Source organism: Podarcis gaigeae (genome assembly GCF_964106915.1).
Source record: "Podarcis gaigeae genome assembly, chromosome: 3".
Taxonomy (NCBI): Eukaryota; Metazoa; Chordata; class Lepidosauria; order Squamata; family Lacertidae; genus Podarcis; species Podarcis gaigeae.
In genome coordinates this window covers 71,577,252-71,598,789 of record NC_139680.1, presented here as the reverse complement: position 1 = coordinate 71,598,789, position 21,538 = coordinate 71,577,252, and the positions used below count along the sequence as shown (strand labels likewise).

Genomic DNA, 21,538 nt, shown 5'->3' with positions numbered 1-21,538 from the left:
TGCAGGGTCCTTTGAGGGCCAAAGGGTGGGATATAAATATTTTTAAAAATATAAATAAGGCTTGAGGGTGTTTTATCTGTTAATGGAATTGTTGGAATGTTTGGAGGGAATAGAGTGACATCTAGTGGTAGAAAATTAATCGGAACACTGATTACATATTCTGTCTGCTTACTTATCTAGCGAAGAGGACTTATGGTTGCATGTTTATGTCATGACCTGGATCACAGGGGCTATAGCAACAGCTATCTTCAGAAGTTTGATCACCCATTGGCAGCTCTTTATTCTACTTCAACAATGGAGCAGCACCATTTTTCACAGACAGTATCAATATTGCAGGTAAATTGCATTCCCAGTATGTTCTCTTTTTGAGCAAAAGGTAAAGAATAGCTCCATGCATAGCTCAGGCAGGAGATTTCATAACAGCAGACCTCAAATGTTGTTTCATCAGCAGTCATCCTTAGGCTAAAACATGGGTAGGCAAACTAAGGCCAGGGGGCCGGATGTGGCCCAATTGCCTTCTAAATCCGGCCCATGGGCGGTCCGGGACTCAGCGTGTTTTTACGTGAGTAGAATGTGTGCTTTTATTTAAAATGCATCTCTGGGTTATTTGTGGGGCATAGGAATTTGTTCATTTCCCCCCCCTTCAATAGTCCGGCCCCCCACAAGGTCTGAGGGACAGTGGACCGGCCCCCTGCTGAAAAAGTTTGCTGACCCCTAACTAAGCCCTAGGCAGGAGTTTCAGCTCAATCTCAGTAGCCTTTTGTGATAGGAGCCATTTCATCTAAATGGGCCCAGCCTGCTTGAACAAGACTGGCTGCAAGCTCTGCACTTTTCGACAGGTTTGCAAAGAGTTCTTGGAAATACAATCTTTCCACTACAATTTTTATATTTTCCCTTTATTTCATGGTTTATTGTAGAATATTTATTTATGCTTTATACCTATCAGTCCTCTTGTGATGAGGCCCTACATGCTACATTAAATAACTGTATAATTAATATTTGTGAAACAATGCTTGAAACCAAAAAGGAAACATAATTAGATTTAAGGAGAAATATTGGCATTACTTGTGTTTATTTATGATTTCTTAAATTTGCATTGTAGTTCTAAACAGTGTTTCAAATCCATGCTTCCCAGAAATTTACCTAGAGATGATATGAAATAATGTGGTGCAATTAAATAACAAAAAGTGTTATTAAGGCATTTTCATAGATCCGCACTGCCACCCAATCCAAACTTCAATCCAACTATTTGTTACAAACAACGCAGAGATGTTACTAAAATTAGCAACCTTGTATTGAATTCTTCCTCTCACCTGGTATGTGTATAGGCACCCCATCATCATATTGTGCACTTGTCTGCCCCATAAACACCAGCCAATGTTGTGGAGCAAGAAAACATAGCATCATGATGTGATGAGTTAACAGCATGAGTTATTTGGTGGCATCTCTGTTTCTTGTAATTCATACTTTCAACTTGGAAAAGGTGTGGTTTGCACATAAGGCTCAGCCAAACGATATATTAGCATGAACAATCAAGTACAGTATGTCAGTACAAAGAGTGGAAATCACAGTCTTTTTGCTCCTCTCTGGTCCAGCCATGCTACCTGGAAGTGAGCCATGAATTGACTTAGTGTTATATGTGTGCCCAGGCTTGCAGTTTGTCTTGCTCCAAACAAGCCACAAGCTCTAGCCAAGGCTTGTTCTCAGCTTACCACTTATTTTGGGGAGACAAACCATGTCTTAGCTCTGGGTAGCACAGATGTAGTAGAACTAGGGAGGAGCAAAGTGGCCCTGATTTTCATTATGTGCACCTGACCTCTTGCTCACTTACATTTAGCCATAGTTTGGCTTAGCATTACATGTAAACTAGGTTGGTTTCTCTTGGTTTCTCTTCCACAAGATTGTTTTTGAAAAGTTAGTGTGCCTAAGCAAGCTTTGAAATGCTGTATCCGACTTCATAATGCTTAGATTGTTAGTAATACTTTAAGCATGATGAGGTTTGGATCCAGTCCAGTACCTTTTGCAGATATTGTCAGAATCTTGTGTTACATACAGCAGTGCTGTATGTCTGAATGTGAATCGAGTTTAAAAGACAGTTCTAAAACAATGGTTTAAAATAGTTCATAATAATATATTAGCTTGTTCATTTTAAAAATTCTGTTTTCATAGCTGGAAGGCCACAATATCTTCTCTAACTTGAGCTCTAGTGAGTATGAGCAGGTGCTGGAAATAATCCGCAAAGCCATCATTGCTACAGACCTTGCTCTGTACTTTGGAAACAGGAAACATTTGGAAGAGTTGCACCAGTCAAGATCACTAAATCTTAAAAATCAAGCACATAGGTAATGAGCAAATGAATATTTATAATTCACTTTTAAGTCAAGTTGTTTTAGCAGTGTCCATAGTTTTAATTTGCTTTAAATGTTTGGTTTACTGTGTATTGATGTCTATATAAATCTTCAAAAATAAAGGAATCATTAGAAGAGTCAAACTGTTAGCGTATGTTGTGCAGTGCCTTTAAGCATGAAATTTTATATGAACTTGTTTATAGAAGTATAGTTGCAGAAACAAAATCTTAGCTACTCTCTGATATGCCTTACACAGACAAATAGATAATCAAAACTTGAATGCTAACTCTGCCACTTTTCTTAAGAAAGTTTTAAAATGAGATCTGTGAAAGGTTATAGCAGGGTTTGGGAACCTGTGTATTTCTATATGTTTCTGGACTACAACTCCCATCATTTTGACCAGGCATAGGCAAACTTGGCCCTCCAGATGTTTTGGGACTACAGCTCCCATCATCCCTAGCTAACAGGACCGGTGGTCAGGGATGATGGGAATTGTAGTCCCAAAACATCTGGAGGGCCGAGTTTGCCTATGCCTGATTTTGACCATTAGCCAGACTGGCTGAGGCTGCTGGGATTTCGAGTCCTGCAACATCTGAATATTAATCAGATTAATATTAATCTGAACATCAAATTTAAGTTATTTCCGTAGCAATCTTAACTGCTGCTACATAAATATAAGAATATATTTTTAAACAAAATAGCCAAATGTTACCTCTTTAAACTGCACAATAGCTTTCCAGTTGTTATATTCTAGGGATCGTGTGATTGGGCTGATGATGACAGCTTGTGACTTATGTTCTGTGACAAAATTGTGGCATGTTACCAGAACGACAGCCAGCGATATATATGCAGAATTTTGGGCAGAGGTACGTGCATTTTATTGTTTATATGTTGGCATATGCACCGGTAGGCATGTGCATCATTAAACCTAATTTTATTGGAGGCATCAAGTACTTCTGTTTCACAGAGCAATTCTGCCAAGTTGTGGAAGGGAGGAGTTGGAGTGGACAAGCCACGGAATCCAAAGCATTGCCGGGCTCACACTGGGGGTTTTATTCCCTCCTCCACCCTTTTCCCAGCTTAAAAAAAATGCAGCGGATTATTATTTATTTAGAAAAAATATTTATAAACCCACTTTAATAATATATTTTTTAAAAAAGAACAACAACCCCAAAGAGAAGTGCATTAAACAATATAAAACAATTATCATTAAAAGCATCAAAATTTATAGAGAAATACATGGGGCTAAGATTGTATGTCCTGATGGACTTCCTTGAACAGAAAGGTTCTTAGCAGGGGTATGGAACAGTACAACAAGGGTACCTGTCTACTGTTATAGGCAGGGAGCAGCAAAGCACAGGAGCTCTCACACTGAAATACTTATTACATATGTGGTGCAAGTTCCATAGAGTGGAGTGTTTGAAGAGACACATAGGAAGCAAAGCAACCTTATGGCTTTTTAAATTATACAGTAAAACTTTGAATCTGGCTTACTAGTGAATCAGCAATCAGTGTAGATCTTTGAGTAAAGGTATAATGCTGACTTAATCCCACTCCTGTCAGTAATCGTGCTGCAGCATTCTGCACTAACTGCAGCTTCCAAACCAACAGCAAGGGAAGCTCCCCACAGAGTTTATTTCAGTAATCCAGTCTTGAAGTTACCACTCCCTGGACTACTGTGGTCAAGTTACCTTGGTCTAGAGACAGCCTCAGCTGTTGCACCAGCTGAAGCTGAGGAAAGGTATTCCTTGCTACAGAGGTCACCTGGGCCTTTAGTGAGAAAACTGAATCCAAGGGAACACCCAGACCGCTGTTCTTTTTGGCCTCACCCACACGCAGCTGTTTGGAAAGAATTAAAGCAGCTGTTTTAAGCCTAGTTCTTGCAAACAAAGAGCCTGTATGTACCACTGCAGATTGCAAGTGGAGGCTCATGTTTGAATGCTTCTCCTTACAGAAAAGCTTCCTACATACACAATACTCGCAGCTCAGGGACAAGATGAGACTAGTACCTTCCTCACTGAGATCTAGAGTTTGTAGACTATGGAAGATCACTCATCCATATCAGCCACCACTGGCAATTTGCGACAATCTGTGAGAACTATGTCTTTGCATTAGGACATGGACATTTTCCTTCCTGTTTGCTTTTTGTGGGACATGGGAGTTGCAGAGACTCTGTTTCTCACACAGAAATCCCCTCCCCCACCACCCCAGTGCTGTCAAGGTACATTTGAGCCCATCTATCAGGTTCAACACATTCATGAAGGAAAGGACTGTCAGCAGATATTGGCCACAGTAGCTGTTTGATATTGGAAACATCAAGTTTAGGGTCAATATGGCCCTGAATAAAAACTCCAGGGTGTGACTGGACTGGGTGGTGGGCGGGATGACAACATAGGAGGGGCTATTGCTTTCTTGCCTTGCTTGTGGGCTTTCTGGAGATAACCTAACTGGCTAGACTAGATTTCTCCTTGGTCTGATCCAGCTGGGATTTTCTGTGCTGAAAAATCATTTCCTTCAGTTGTTTTTCTTAATCCCAAGCCACTGATATTAATATATTGAGTTCTAAATACCTATTTGTATATACATGAGAAACATTTTTGGACCAAATAACCTGGAATAACCTATTCTTTGGTCTTGCACTTTATTTTAGGGTGATGAAATGAAGAAGTTAGGTATTCAACCTATTCCTATGATGGACAGAGACAAGAAAGATGAAATTCCTCAGGGCCAAGTAGGTGTAAAAATGTTTGACCTCTCAAAAAGCTGCTTCTGGGGCTTGAGGGATCCTCTGGCATGGTGTGGAATGAGGAAATCGGAGAATCTGGCAATGTTAGAGCGAAGCCAACAAAACTAGAAGGGGCTGCCAAAGCTTATTGTAATAAGCAGGTACTTAAAGATGGCTGGAATTCTATGGAAGTCTGGTCATTAGTTCGTGGGTGAGTCATCTCCCCTCTCCCCCAAAACCCAGAACAAAAAACCCAAGGAAATTACTTACTTGCTTATCTTCTGTTGACTTTGTGACAAACCCTAGTAGGAAATATAAAGATGGTTTTAAGCTGGAAGCTGGAAATACTGAAAAAAATAGGTCTGGTGCCAACCTATGAGAATAGGGAAGGGTCGGCCAAACTGAGGGCTCTTCTTTTGCATTCAGAAGGTCACTGATTCAGTCCCCAGCCTCTTTTGTTAAAATTATCTCAGGTAAGAGTGCTAGGAATGACCTCTCTGTATCCAAAAGCCTAGAGAAATCACTGTCAGTAAGAGTAGAAAATACTGGGTTAGATGGACAGAGTCAATACATGGACAAGTAACCATATACAAGGCTAAAAGAGTGTTAGAACACTGGACATTCTCTTTTAAGGTTCAGATTTTTGAATCACTACCATAACTTTCTGTTCAGGCTTCAGAAGTTATACAACTGCTGTACTTACTTGAGCTCTGTTTTTCTACTAATCTTAGTAGCAAGCTTGTTAACATACCCATGAGTAGTTACTCTAGGGGTCCCCCCCCATTTATAAGACTGGTATTGCTAATAACGAATATCCAGACAATTTTCCTGCCAAGTAAATTTGTTACAACACCTTTCCAATTTGCTTAATACAGCTTATGTTGATTTTTATTCTGTTCTATATGATTTTTTTTTCCAGATTGGGTTCTTCAATGCTGTAGCCTTGCCCTGCTATAACACCCTCTCACAGATCCTCCCTTCCACACTGCCACTACTTCGAGCTTGCAAGTAAGCTATAAAAGTTTGCACAGAATCCTTTTTCCAGCTGCAGACCACTGCACATGCTATCTAGATATTCTTTCTGAAGTATAAAAGTTGACTGGGGGAGAGGTAGCCATTCCTCCCTGGTGTTAACTAGATACCGTCTAGAACTGAGTAATTGTAGTGCATGTGCAGATCCTTGACTTAATGCAGAAGCAGCTCAGTAGATGAGATGGGCCCTCAACACAAGCTTCCTGGCAGGTACGTCACAGCTGCTTACTGGGAGGGAGAGGTGCAGTCGTGGGGAAGTCAGTGTGGGTGCTTCTGCAGGAATACCAGATTGGCTCTGCCAGTTTGCCTGCACAACACTGACCTTCCCTCTACCTTACCCTCCCTTTTCCCTCCTGAGAAGTTAGTTGCCGTTCTGCCCCACCACGGAAACCACTTCTGACTTTATTAATGCTTTGTCCTATGCCTTGTGGTGGTTTTATCCTTCAAACCCAAATAGACAAGCTATAGGCATATTAAGAATGATTTGCTACTTAAAGGGAATATGGAATCGATGGAGGCACAAGAGAACTGGTCAGCAGTATCAACCATTGTGTTTTATTTACCGTATTTTTCGCCCCATAGGACGCACCTTTCCCCCTCCAAAAATGAAGGGGAAATGTGTGTGCGTCCTATGGGGTGAATGCAGGCTTTCACTGAAGCCTGGAGAGTGAGAGGGGTTGGTGCGCACCGATGCCTCTAGCTCTCCAGGCTTCAGGAAGCTATCCGCAACCCTTGCGAGCCTGGCGGGAGTTCCCACGGGGTCACAAGGCTTGCGGGCAGCAGCCTGCTGCCTGAAGCACGGGGAGCCCTCCGGAGGCTTGGGGCTACAGCCGCGGCTGGGGGGGGAAAATAATTTTTTTTATTCATTCCCCCCCAAAAAAAAACCCCGAGGTGCGTCCTATGGGCCGGTGCGCCCTATAGGACGAAAAATACGGTACAAGTTTACTTGTACACCACTCTTTGGGCAAATAGTTTATAAATCTTCTAAATAAACAAACATAGAACCCATCAAATGTGGCGAGCATATCCATGTTTTAAGCAGAAAAATAAGCATGGAGGTTTTCTTGTGTGTCCCACCAGCATCTAAAGATGGAACTAGGGAGATGGCCTGATCTGCTTAGGTCTAGTCTCCGGAACACACTGCCTAGGGCAAGAGGCTCCCTTGCCGCTTCCCTGATGGTCTTGTGTGAGTGTTAAGACCTTTTTGTTTTAGAAAGCTTTTGGGCTATAACAAGTCATTGTGACCCTCTTGGATTCAGATTTTGAAGTTGTTTGTGGAAAATTCCTTTTTACTTTTTGCTGGTGTGTTTTAATTGATTTTTTTAAAAGAATGTTTTAGTGATTTGTGCTTCTGCATTGATATCCTTATTGCTGTATTGTTTCATTGGTTTTGGGTGTGGTTAGCTGCCTCAGACATGTTATGGAAAGGTGGAGTAAAAAAACAGCTTAATCAAAAAATAAATATTGCCATCACTGCCATCTCACACTTACAGCTCACTCCAATCCTGCCCTCTTTTAAAGGAGGAAGCCGCTTCAGAGGGTGATTTTCCAAAGAGCCTCCCCTTTCTCTTAAACCTCGCTGCAGCTGCATTTAACGGAGGGGCATAGGTGTTTCACAGAACAGTTTGCCAACATACACATACACTCATGACCCTCTGATCTATCCTGGTGTAGTACCGAGCACCCAGGTCAGGCCCACCCACCTCATCCATCTAAGTTTTGGTGATATATATGTCAGGTCAGCCTCTTCATTCATGAACAAGTTGTGGATCTGCATGATCTTATTGTGCATTGATCTGGCATTCAGTAACAGCAGCACCAAACCAGAGGACTCGACGCATAAGCTGCCAGTAACTTCTAGAAGAGTGGCAGGGCTGAAATGCTTCCACCCCAGCAGGAAGAATATGCTAATTTCACTATGACAGGCAGCGGCAGTTTAAGGCGTGTCCAATATGTGCATGACCATGCATATGTGCATCACACCAAAGACAGAAGTGACACGAAAACATAACAAAAAGAGGCAGGGCAAGGGCGGAACAGGGTGTTTGCAGGCTTTTTCAATTGTACTTCAAATGTGCATGATTTCACTTAAACGTGCCTCCCTAAACTAGCAACCTAAAGGTAAATACCCTTTAGTGACAACACCACCACATGTGCCAGAGTTGCTGTTACAGTGATTCATGCTCTGAGTCATGTTCCAGCTGTATGCACTCAGCCAGCAATCAAGCAGTATCACTCAGTGCAATCAGGAAAAACACTCACTTTTCCGCAGGCAGATATGCAACACGACAAACAAACTGATAGCTAAATTCCAACTTGATTCCCCAGTTAAATTGCAGTTTGATTTCCCAGCATGTGATAGCTTACTCATTAATTTGATTAGCAGGACTCTCTGTACGTGGTGTCGGGGTAAAAATATATTTAAGAGAGATGGAAAATAAAACATTTAAATTAATTATTCTTGGAAAATAAGGTGAGTGAAAGGCAATGATGGGTTCTGTTCAGTCTTAGGGACTTCACTCTGGATTTGTGTAGTGTTTGCTCTTTAGCCTTTTCTTCTCCTGAAAGTATCCCCAAAAGCAGTGTAGGTTTAAAATCAGAGTTTTCCTTCTCCTAGATGGGCTACCTTCCTACGTTGTTGAGTCCTATCTACCCCTCATTTCCCTCTAGAGCACTGCCTTCTTAACTACTGGACCCACTATTGGTCTCATCCGTTCAATCAGCCAGAGCCTGCCTTTGCATGCAGGGGAAGTCCCTAACTCACTGATGATTTGAGACCCATCGGCCACCCTTACCTGGTTTAGCTGGCCAGTTGAAGCCATTACTGGGGTGTGGCCACTGTTGCATGCTGATGGCTTCTAGAAGCCACAAGTGAGAGCTGAGTGTTGGGTGGGGAGCAAAGGTGGACAAACTACCCCAGAAGGAGCACAACATGTTCCCCACCAGAGGTACTACCCCTCCCCTAACACCCCATATACCCAGGTATTAGTAACCTAATTAGTACTTAGAATGAGACAGAAACCCATTCAGGCCAAAGGTGACAGATTTGAGCTTCTCAGTTAATTGTAACTGAGTGGTTTCATTCCAGAGTCTCCTTCTGAAGTTTGAAAAAAATCAAAGGGCCTACTAGAGATCAAGCCCTATAAAATATTATTGTTGCTGACTTTTGTATACCATAGATATCTTATTTTGGAAATAAAGTAATTTTATGTTGAATGTTGGCTCTTTTTGCCTCTCCAGGGAAAATCTTAAACAATGGGAAAAAGTGATACGAGGAGAAGAAGCATATGGATGGATACCAGCACAGACAAATAGCTCTTCGACAGATGTGCTACCTGTGGAAATTACAGACTGATTCACATTTTAAAATTTCTTTGAGACTCCCACCACCTTTTAAGGCTTTTAAAAGGATAAATACTGCAAATTCTAACTGGGAAGACTTGTGCACCTTTCTTTTCTTTGCTGATCCAGTGTGTACAGAGAGACTGATGGACAACTCAACTATTGCAGAATCAGCTATCAAAGCAAATGCTTGGCTTGTAAATATAAGACTGCCTTTTTCTCATGGGCTACTTTGCTGAGGCCTTAATTTAAAATTGTTGGGCAAGGAAGGCAAAACTTGGGTGTTGCTTTTGCATTTTGTCTTTGTAGCAGAGATTTTCAGTGGTACTTACAACACTATACTGTGGCTGGCTTTAATGCCAGTTTCACTTGGGGAGTTCTTGGCTATACATAGGACATTTCCACATTGTTATTGTAAATGTTTATGTTTGATCTCTGTGCAATCAGCTCAGACGCTACCAGAAAATATCTGGGACTAAAACTATTTTTGAGTTTACAGTACTTGAATTAATCTTGCTGCAAATGTGTGTGGGGGGGGAGGAGGAATTTAACATGCAGATAGAAGACTCCAGAAATTATTCTGTTTACATCACTTCTCTACTGCAAACATGTTAAACATTTGAAAGGTATAACCAGTGCTATTTTTCTAGAAAAAGAGGTGCCAGAGCTTACCATGGACACCTCCTATGTTCTCTTATGATGGCAGTGGTGCCCACCTGAGAGGTGCTGGAACTGGGTTCCTGTGCATTCCCTGAAAAAAAGCCCTGGGTATGACCTATGGTTCTTCAAAGTGATTTCATCAGCTACAATATGTGCCCATTTTTACACTGGAAATAATAGAATATGTGCCTCTGATAAGTAGAGATGTAGTTGTCCTGTAAGTTACCAAGAGGCCTTCCTGTCAACGTTAGTAAGAGTAATGGGCTTAAATTTCAGCTTTGGCAACAGAAATCTGCCAGGTATTTAAATTTATATTTTAGCAAGTATTGGAGGCAAGTCTCCAAATCCCAACTAATCCACAAAAAACAGGACCTTCCAGACAAAAGTCGTATTTATCAGAAGTTTTCATGGTACCATCACTGTAAATGAAACTAGGTTTTGCGTTGCTCACTAGTACTGTGTGCGATCTGTTCTGCCCTTCCATTTGAATTCCCAAACAACTGAGAGCTTTTAAAAAAACAAAAACAAAAAACCCACCTTCCTTAGTATTGTAAGCAGGTTGCCTTCTTAACCAGAGAGTGATTTGGAAACCATTGCACTTGAATACTGTGAATGAAGGTCTGTACTAACTTGGGCCCCTATTCTGCAAATAGTTACATTATGTGAAGTCAGTGTATTGAGTTTGCAGAATTGAGTTTCAGACCTAGTGCAAACATTTTAACCTTAATAGGCATGTAGGATGTATAAATAAGCCATTGAGTTTAATCCTCACTCCTCTGACCTCAGCAAGTTCTGTTGTTAACTTGAATGAATTTTGAGCTAGTATATCCTTTTCTTTTCCCTTTATCTTACACTGTTCTCTCAAATCTCCCAGGTGTGTAAAGTCTATGAGTGGCGAGGGAGCAAGATTGCACTTTCCTATGGGCCTGGCTGCCATTTATGTACTGTATGTAACATTTAAATGATTGTACATAAAATGTCCACCACGTATAGGCCTGATCTGCACAAATCACATGCTGTGTGTGATGTGTGTGTGGTGCGTGTGTGACTGTGGAATGGCCATGTCCATGTTGGCCTGCTTACTTTTGTGGCCATGTGCACTACTGCAATGCAACCTTTGTAGGCATGGCCAACAGGAAATGCAGCTCTCAAGAGTCACCGCCCCTGATTTAAGACATGCATGTGAAGAAGCTGTAGGGGACACTTTACTAGTGCTTTTTCTATTGCTGCTTAGATGTATCCTCAACAGTGTGACAATGAAATGAAAGGTACTGTGAGAATATCTTTATGCAGGTTGATATTTGTGAGATGGTCTAATAACCCTTAAAAGAACTGGTGTGCCAAGTTCATTACTTGACAATAGAATCACATGCTTTAATTCTCGAAGTACTTTTTTGTTGCTGCTGTTGCTGCTGCAAAACTTTAAATATAGCACAATCATTAAGAGTGAACCCTTGCCATTATGGAGGACTGTTAGAAGCAGACTTTCGTTCTCGCTAATGCCCTGTGCAGAATAAACTACTCTTTTTACAGTTCACATACATAGATCCTATGGTAGATTTGAGGCAATGTTGCTTTAGCATAATATCTGTTAGTTTTTATCTGACTAATAGACAGTGCTGACTTTTTCATTGTTGTTTAACATTTTGTACAGACTGTACTGTCAGTACATTGTTCACAATGCTGCATTAGCCCAAAAATATTTATCTTTTCCCCCCCAATCAAATGGGTCTCCAAAAAGATTTGCTTTAACAGCAAATACTGTTACAAGTTTGTAGGTAAATGTGCACTATCTGGTCAGAAATATAATTGCAGAAATATGTTTGAGCCTTTGTCTTACACAAAACATTTAGATTTAAATCTGTGCTTTGGCAGATCTTTTTAAAGACCCAGTTTGTTGAATGGATCCAGTTGACTTCACTGCCCTAAGGGTAAAGGTCTTCTGCTGGATTCACTTTAATCATTCTTATCGTCATATATGGGCATTGCTGCCCAGCAGAACCGAGTCTCTATTAAAGAAAGAACATAACCTAGTATGATCAGATTTTGTTCATTCGGACAACTGCATGTACAGTATGTGTCTATGTATGTCTTATATATTTTTCTGATTAATGCAAAGCATTCCTATGCACAGTATGCACGCACACACCATAGAAAAATGACAGAGTTAGTAATGCAAGAAACAGTTCCAGATATGTGATATTTTAATTTTTTTTAATTGCCAAATATTCAGACTTCAGGCTGGTTCACACTGTAGTGGCAATGGTACATATGGTGCAGCTTGATGCCCGATGACCATGTTACGAGTTGTTTGGTATGTGTGGGCACTACACAAACCATCTGCAAGTGAGGGCAACCTATTTTCATAATGATGACTCACATTTGAAAGGGGGGGTTATTGGTTTGTTTTTGTTCATGTCTATTATGTATTTTGTGTTTTTTTCCTTTATTTTTAAGTTGTGAACTGCCCTGAGATCTATGGATGAAGAGCAGTATACAAATTTAATAAATTATTATTATTATTATTATTATTATTATTATTATTGAAATAGGTTGCACTCACATATGCAGGGATTCCATGGATGGCAGAATTACAGGCTGCCTGCAGATGATCAGCAGATGCACTTTACTCTTGTCTGCCATTGGCACTGAAATTTTATATTATATTATATTATATTATATATATATATATCCTTTTATGTTCTATCCCTTCCTCCACAGCAACTTTTAACCAGAATTGAGTTGTATTCCTTACTACAATATAAAAGAGTCTCAGAAGTTAGGTAGATTGAAGTCATTTAATGTTCTTGGCAGTATTAAGTAACTGCTATCTTTTTACAGTGTAAAATTTACATGCTTATATTAAGTACATGCATAGCCTTCCATCTCCTGGGATTTTGTTGCAAGTAGGCGTGTTTTTGGGCCACATGGCATTGTCCTAGTCCAAACTTCAGCCTACGAGTAGATGCTTTTGTCACATTTGGAACCACCTTGAATCATTTCGCCTAAATAAAAGTTGAAAGAGGCCGCAAGCTGTTAACCATTTGTGGAAGAAGTTAGAGAAAAAAAGGTTACAGAGGCCACAAATGCAAATGGATCTTGCAGTGGATGACATAATGGGGCAAGGCTGAGGAGCTGCCCCTCCCCACACCAATGTCACTGCAGCTTACATGGTTGACGCTGGGGGAGCACAGTGGTTGTCCCAATGGAGTCGATTGTGAAGCACATAATTTGACAAAATTCTGTATTATCTGGTTTGTGTTAACAGGTCAGCGAGTCACTTGCTCAGTCAGTGCTAAAGCTATATAGAATATGTAAGGCATTTGTTTTCATAAAAAAGTAGATGACCTGTAAGTCTCTACGTGGTTCTGGCAAGTTTTAAAAGCACTGTGATGCAGTCCCCATGTTGTGCAATGTGTAAGGCAACTACGTTTGTTCTGAGGACAACAGGTCATTCTCCCTTAATTGGCATTAGGAGACTCAGAATATAGGTCTAATATAACAACCGATCAAAGGCACACCAGAGTAATTTTCATTGTTTGCTGACCAAAAAACTGTGCTTGATTATATGGGAGTGTATTCCATACATTGGGTATAGGTGGCGCTGTGGGTTAAACCACAGAGCCTAGGGCTTGCCGATCAGAAGGTCGGTGGCTCAAATCCCCACGATGGGGTGAGCTCCCGTTGCTCAGTCCCTGCTCCTGCCCACCTAGCAGTTCGAAAACATGTCAAAGTGCAAGTAGATAAATAGGTACCGCTCAGGAGGGAAGGTAAACGGCATTTCTGTGCGCTGCTCTGGTTCGCCAGAAGCAGCTTAGTCACGCTGGCCACATGACCCGGCCAATAAAGCGAGATGAGCGCCGCAACCCCAGAGTCATCCGCGACTGGACCATATGGTCAGCGGTACCTTTACTTTTACCTTTTACTCCATACATTAATAACGTAACTGGGTTGTAGATTTAGATCCATGTATTTCCAGGTTCTGGCGGGTTGTTCTGGGAAGAAAAAAACTTCAGAGGCAACACTATCCAGTTTTATTATATCCAAGGAGTTCAGGTGGGAAGTTATGTCTAATGCTGAGGAAACTTTGTAAAAAATATGCAAGTGCAATAATTTAAATAGGTCTTTGCATCTATGAATTATAAATACTGTATATGGTATGTAATATTTTCATGTATTCATTTGCAGTCTTTGTATTTAAAGGATCTCAAATCTTTACAATTATGTTTGTACAATAGAACATAAATGGTTTATTATGGTCTAGATAAGTTGTAAATAAGTCTGCAAAACCAAACAGCCAGAACATATGCATATCTGGAGTCCTATAGTGAATCCTATTTCTGCTTTAACAGCTGGCTGTAATGCAGCAAGGCATCTTCTGTGGATATGTAATTATACATATAAATATATGTATGATACATTAAATATTTAGAATTGTTCATAATTTTAATTGAATTATACAGACATATACATATATACATGTTGTGAATATTACTGAATACAGAGATTTTTTTAAAAAAGCATCTTGTGTTCATTTTTATTACAATTTCTGGGGAGAAGTGGGAACAGAAACCTCTGCTCAGTGTGTGTAGTCTATGTGTCTATAGGGGGAGCTGTATAAATAGTGCAATAAGGGTGCATAATCAAAGTCATTTTTCTTGCTAATTTGAGAGGACTGCTGTATGATGTTAAGCACACGGAAGCATTTTTGTGTTTTCAAAAAATCCAGCATTAGTTTTGTTCTGATTGTTGATCGTAACAATATAAGCAGCTTGGGAACCCTTCTTTCTGCTGCTGTGGCATTTTTTGGCTCTTTTGACCACCATCCTGCCTCTCATTCATCTCTACCTTACTTTGCACCACACCTTAAAGTTACTGTGTTTGATGCACACATATTGTATATTATGAATTCAGAACTTGAAAAAACTACCGCAGGCAATCCTATCTTGGAAAGTTTGCTATGTTCAACACTTTTCAACCAGCTATCCTTTCAAACAAAGAAGTTGGACTCACCATTAAGAAGTTAAAATATCCTCTGTTGCAAATAAAGATTATCTCATGGAATATCCAGGAACTGGGATTTTGCTTCTGATCAGGCCTGGTCACGCATGCATTGTTGTTTAACAAGCACAGGCAGTTTAAATAGAACTTGGAATGTTTCACTGGTTTCCTTGGGAACGAACCAGCATAAAAGCAGCAGTTAACGTCTTATACTTTGTGGAGTTTGTGAAATGTAAGTTAGTGCGCAGTTTAAATGCATTTTACTAATTGGGTTTGTTAGAGTAATTGTTGGGAGTTTTTTTCTTGTTTTGAACAAGTAAGGAATTGTGTTGAATGAGTAAACCGTAAAAGCAAGACGCCACAAAAAAACAACACATATCTTGCTTACTTGAAGCTGGAATTTCTTGAAAGACTGCTACTTGTTAATTTCTTTTTCTTCCATTATATTTAAATTAAAAAATAAGTTTCTTGCACTTAGCCATGCTGGTGTATTTATAGGTAATTTCTTATAAGATGACCCAAGCAATAAAATGTGTAGTGTTTTGCTATGTTTTGAACCTCTGCTGTTTTCTAAGTGATTGAAAAGTGTTTCTTGGTAGGAAACTCAGAAATCATGTTGAAGCTCAGAATTCCAACATAACATGTGGTGGCCACATGGACCAAAAGAGAGCGGGTGGCGCTGTGGTCTAAACCACTAAGCCTCTTGGGCTTGCCAATCAGAAGGTTGATGGTTCAAATTTGTGTGACAGGGTGAGCTCTCGTTGCTCTGTCCTGGCTCCTTCCAACCTAGGAGTTCAAAAGCATATCAGTGCGAGTAGATAAATACAGTAGGTACCGTTGTGGCGGGAAGGTAAATGGCGTTTCCGTGCGCTCTAGTTTCCATCACAGTGCTCCGTTGTGCCAGAAGCGGTTTAGTCATGCTGGCCACATGACCCGTAAAGCTGTTTGTGGACAATCGCCGGCTCCCTCAGCCTGAAGTGAGATGAGCGCTGCATCCCATAGTTAACCATCCAGAGGTCGTTTTTTTTTTTTTAACCTTTGCACATGGACCATTTCTCAACCAATCCTTGGCCAGGAGGGAAAGGATCATCCATGCAGTGTCTGGAGGCAATGGAGATCATGATCTAAGCAGAAAAGGAACTTTGGTCTTTACACTGTGGAACACTTCAAGCCACAACACACAGGATGGGCAGGCAGACCCTGTACCAGACAGTGGGTGCTATTTCGGGATATAGCAGGCTGACTAAAGGATATGATGGGTACACATTCCCACCCTTCCACTTAGAATAATTAATAATAATTTTATTATTTATACCCCACTGATTTGGCTGGCTTTAAAGACTTTTAGAAGACATCTGAAGGCAGCCCTGCATCAGGGAAGGTTTTAATGTTTGACATTTTATTATGCTTTTATATGTGCTGGAAGCTGTCCAGAGTGGCTGGGAAAACCCAGCCAGATGTGTGGGGTATAAATAATAAAGTTGTTCTTGTTGTTGTCATCATTTCCATTAAATCCTATAACTTGATCCAGCCTTCATTCCCAAGGTAGATCTTATTTCCCACATAGCACAAGTAGTGATTCTTCATTTTGCCCAAACACCCTACACCTTGAGAAATGCGAGTAGCATAGCTGGCATGTTAGTCTGAAATTTAAACAAAAGGCATTCATTTGTCTTTGCTTTTTTCAAGTAGCCCTTCTTTGAATAATAACAACAATCTAGCTTTACCACCTGAAAGTGCATTTGGATGCATGTCAGCCTATTGGTCCCTAGTAAAATAGCCATCTTAGCAGGATAGGCTTAAGGACATATACAAAATATCCATGCAGTTCTTATGACATATATTCACTAAATGCAATAGCTCGCTGCAGATGACAATATATATAGAATAAACACATGGAGAGTGGGCCAACCATTCGCCATATCCCAAACGTCTGTGTTCATACAAAGCTGTATACGGATCCTATGTGTACAACAGATCCTACGGGTACAACTTATATGCAAGCAACCTGTACTCTGCATTTTTGTTTTTATGTACATAGACTCTGTGCACAGGTTTGGCCAGTGAGCGAAAACCTTTCTTCTCACACTCATTCTGACTGCATTTCTGCCTATATAGTCCAGTGTGACAAACCGTCCTCTGGAGAATGAATTGGGGAAGAGAGGTGCAAAATAAAGGGAGCATTTGTTTTGGCTGGGAGCGGTGCTATTTTCCTAAAGAAGAGGCATTATAGTGTGGTGGGGTTAGGTCAACTGCATCCAGATATCCAGTGTGAACCAAAATACTTCCAGAACTCTTGACAGAAAACAAGAGACACCGAGATGAGTGTTTCTTTTGCTTGACCTGACCATTCTGTTTGTATGCACAGCGGTGAACATTCCTCATGGCAGGCGAGAACCAAAAAAGCAGCCTCAAGGACCTCTTAGACAGAATGGAAAAGGCCCACAAAGCTGACATTCAGCTTTACACCTCTGGCCACCTGAACCACGACAAGCTTTATAAGCCCCAGCAATGGATCAAGAACAACTTTTGGGAAAGTGCCAAAAAATCTGCACTAATCCTCACAAAAAGAACCAATTTCACAACACCCAGTGTGGTATCCAGAAAGACACAAGCTACCTTGAGCAGCTGTGTGGACTCAACACCCACACCCACCCGTGCCAAATCTGCTTCTCAGTCATGTTTTCAACCTCGGGCATTCAAGGCCAGCTACAGATCTCCAGTGAGCACTTCCCTCAATTCCACATCTTTCAAACAGCAAAGAAGGAAGGATGCTGAGGAGGCAAAGGAGGAACTGGGCATTTTTCAAGAGCAACTTATCAGGGAAGAGCTGGAGGTTCCAGAGATGAGAACGTTGAAATACAAACCGACAATCAACAGTCGGCTTTGTGCCATGGAGGAGACGAAAGATGAATACCAATTCTTTCCTTCTTACTTGGCTGGTGTGACCAGAACGGACCAGTATCGCAAGTTCATGCAGTTTCAGAAGGATGTGATCGCAAAGCAAGATTTGCTGAAGAACGACTTTATTGGGAGCGATTCAGCAGAGCACCATGAAAGGACGTTGGCTCAGGTAAGTAAAGGGTAGTGTGGAATGAGAGAGGAACACAGGCTCCCAACACATGTAAAACTCTGGAAAAATGATAAGGGGGGGGGGGAATCAGTGTTGTGGGCAAGCCATGTATTCATCTTGAGATGATAATTGGTTGTCTATTAGAAGAGTGAGAAGAGTGTCATATGTTAGAATGGGTTCAATTAACCAGCAGTGGTTGGTGGAGCAGGGTGGAGTGGGTTGGCTCTGCTCACCTGGCTTCCAAATGTGGAGGTTACTGAGGGTAACCAAGAGGACAAAGGTGAAGGATAGACCCCATTGCTGTTTCCACACTACACAAAGGTGAAGGATAGACCCCACCACTTCCTCTACTCTCCCCCTCTCGGTTACTAGCAGTGATCTCCACATTGGGAAGCCAGTCTTGAGCAGTGCCACCCCACCCCACTCTGCACCACCAACCACTACTGCAGCCCACTGTCCCCACAAATTCTGAATTAACCCTTCAGCAGCTTTGTAGGAACCCAGTTTAATTAGATTGTCTGGAAATGCCAAAACTATAATGAAATTCTGCTCACTATTGATCCAGAGCAGATTCCAACGTATAGTTAGCAGAGTAAAAACTTACAGGTTTTCCCCAAAATAGACCAGAGGCAATTGTATTTCATAGGACTAATTTAGCCAGCTAGCCCTGGTGATCATCTAATTTTTATTGGATGGATTTTCCCCTAAATTGATTTTTGAATTTATTGTATTTTATGCTGTTTTTTGTTGTATCACAATTAAGTGTTTTAAATTTGTTGTTAGCCACTCTGAGCCCGGTTTTCTGAACCGGGAAGGGTGGGGTATAAATAAAAATATATTATTTATTATTATTACTATCAAGCAGAGTTTTACTGCTACCAAAGGCAAATGAGCATAATGGTCACAAATCCAATACATTCCGGATCGGCACTTTCCATTAGAAGTCCAATTGCAGCAGACTTGACTTAAACTTACAATAACTTATAATAAGACTAAACCTTAACACCGTTTACTGCGCACCACACCAGAAGGAGAGACAGAAAGAGAAAGTAAAACCTAGGCTCATTCTGGCCTTACTATTATAATAATCATGACCTTAACAGAAGAAATAACAGAACCAGTTTAAGCCAGCTGTACTTGTCTTCTCGGAAGGAGTAACCCAAACATCCTGAACCTTTTGCTTGTTTCTTTCACATGGAGAAGCTTCCAGAACTCTCTTGAATTAATTAGAATAGGAAAGATCTCTACACATCAGATCAATACTTTCTGTACCAAGAAATGTAAACTGACAAAAACTGCCAGACTGTGGATTAGGGCTTTAAAGGCCAAAAACAACACTTTAAATTGCACCCAGAAGCTAATACGTAGCCAACACAACCGGTATAGTATCAATGAATTATGTTCTAATTCCCACAAGCATTCTAGTAGCTGCTTTCTAGCTCTTGTGGCAATCTGTCCTGACTCTCACCCAAAACACGAGGACAGAGTGAAGCGTTCTGGGCCCAGGCAAGAAGTTCAGAACAGAAAAGAAGCAATGAAGATGTCCTAATAAGTTTCCAATCCCCTCCTGCAAAACTTTCAAAGATGAGGCATGGTACACTTAGCCGCAAGAGTATCTCACCTTATGAGAAGGCTGAGTTAGTAAACATGCACTCCACCTGGGTGGGTGAGTCTGTTCCTACCTACAGAGGTGGAGTTTGGTCCTTGGTGGTGAGGCTCCATCTTCCCCTCTTGTTCAGTCTCTGCTGCCTCTGGCTCAGCCATCCTTGGTGGGTGATCAATACTGTCCTCAGCCCCAGTGAGGATCTCCACTGAGCAGGAGGGCTAGAAGGGGAAGAACCTCTACCCCCAGTTCCCATGATTCACCCCTCCATCTGCTTTCTTCTCCGCAGCTTGAGCCTGCCAATTCATGCCTGATCCTGACAGGGCCATGGGGCTTATGAACACATTCACTGTCTGCTAACATCTAAGGAGTCAGAATAGGTGGTTGAATGAGATGTTTAGTGTTGTTACTGACGTTCCAGAAACTTTGTCCCTTGATTCCCAAAACATGAATAAAGTTTGCAAAAATTGAGAAATTATACAAAGAAACAGTTTGCATAATTTAGGCAGCAGAATCCAGCCCTTCTTGGCCTTGAATATGTATTGCCCAGGGCATGAAGGACTTTATTGGTTGTATTTTTTTTAAAGAAAACAACAAGAACAACAACCATGGAGTATACACAGCAAGGGAGAAGTTGGGTTCCTAGAAGAAGTAACATGATCCTTGGATACTACAGGATATAAATTGTACAAATGTTCTCTTCAGGAACTTGCTTGCCTTTCTATGAACCAAAACACCACCTGTGATGGGGCTTACAGCTCTTCCCTATTTGGAAGAGAAATTGGTTTGGAAGTGCTTGGGATCTGACTGCCTGAAATTTATATTTGGCCTGCATGCCAAAGGGATCAGATCTGAATAAACCTTGTGAATTTCCTTCTCTTCCTTTCCAGGCGCTTCGGAATATCTGCGACTGCAGCCGGCCTCATTTCAACCGGTTGCAGGCTGTTGGTGACGTTTTTGAAGATATCTGCAACAGTTCTTTGATATTTGGTGACATACTGAAGGAAGTGAAAGTATGTGCTGTTCCTAACATTTAAGGCGGTATATCCCGAGCCCCTGGCGGCTTGCTTTGGCACCTGTGATGCCTTTAACACCGAATTCATTTTCAACTAACAGTTGCTTAGTTAACAACATCATTGTGGCTCTATGTAGCTCACACAACCTCTCAATATCACACAGGATACAAAGGGATATTTGTACAAAGTTATGCTATGAAGGATGTGCATGTTTTCTCTAGTAAATGTACTAGAAATCCCCCCTTCTCTAAAAGAAAAGAAAAGAAAGCCCAATTTTGGACAATTTATGAAAAAAGAAAGTGCATTTATGAATTATCAGAGGAAAGGGAAAATTTCAGTGAAATTCTCATTAGTGGCTGCAGGTTTTTTTTAAATTGTGTTTAACCTGCTTTCAATGTGGCCAATGAGTTTCATGAGTGCCCTTTCATTCTATAAATAATATTTTGGGCGGTCTGCCTTCTGCAGCCTCCCTGAATTCTCACACTTCCTGAAAACCACATGACCTCATCAGCTGGGCTTTTCTCGAAGTGCAGGAAGGCAAGAAGGGCTGCCTTAACATACTAAAAGTCATTGATACATAGAATAAGTGATAGCTCCCAAATAAAATGTACAAATTAAAACTCTGGGTATCCTTTGCAGTTGACCACCAGCTTATCAAGTTCTTTCACACCTTATAGGAAATTTTAAATGTATTTGAAGATCAGGAAGGAGTGAGGTGTCCCGCCTTTCCAAAATCAC

General features: G+C 41.0%; 2 protein-coding genes and 1 long non-coding RNA gene across 30 annotated transcripts in view; 2 read left to right on the top strand and 1 right to left on the bottom strand.

Moving 5' to 3' along the window:
- Positions 1–9,535, top strand: part of PDE10A (phosphodiesterase 10A) — a 188,043-nt gene extending 178,508 nt beyond the window's left edge. For all 21 annotated transcript variants that reach the window (XM_083732274.1, XM_083732271.1, XM_083732289.1 and 18 more), the window contains 6 exons: positions 181–336; positions 2,170–2,342; positions 3,103–3,214; positions 4,999–5,079; positions 5,993–6,081; positions 9,346–9,535. In XM_083732274.1, the coding sequence (XP_083588400.1) occupies positions 181–336; positions 2,170–2,342; positions 3,103–3,214; positions 4,999–5,079; positions 5,993–6,081; positions 9,346–9,460 (726 nt within the window). In that variant the 3' untranslated portion in view covers positions 9,461–9,535. The remainder of the gene's footprint in view (positions 1–180; positions 337–2,169; positions 2,343–3,102; positions 3,215–4,998; positions 5,080–5,992; positions 6,082–9,345) is intronic.
- Positions 9,536–12,891: 3,356 nt separating this feature from the next.
- Positions 12,892–16,440, bottom strand: LOC310841596. Its single transcript, XR_014562577.1, has 2 exons — positions 16,145–16,440; positions 12,892–15,277 (listed from the first exon to the last, which is right to left on the bottom strand). It is a non-coding gene; the product is annotated as an uncharacterized lncRNA (long non-coding RNA).
- The window catches only part of LOC310841451 (uncharacterized protein C6orf118), a 45,252-nt gene continuing 38,944 nt past the window's right edge, over positions 15,231–21,538 (top strand). For all 8 annotated transcript variants that reach the window (XR_014562533.1, XR_014562534.1, XR_014562535.1 and 5 more), the window contains exons 1-3: positions 15,231–15,340; positions 17,477–18,181; positions 20,675–20,797. Coding sequence is in view for 5 of the 8 variants with exons in the window: in XM_083732561.1 (XP_083588687.1) it covers positions 17,492–18,181; positions 20,675–20,797 (813 nt within the window). In the remaining 3 variants the exon portion in view is untranslated. The remainder of the gene's footprint in view (positions 15,341–17,476; positions 18,182–20,674; positions 20,798–21,538) is intronic.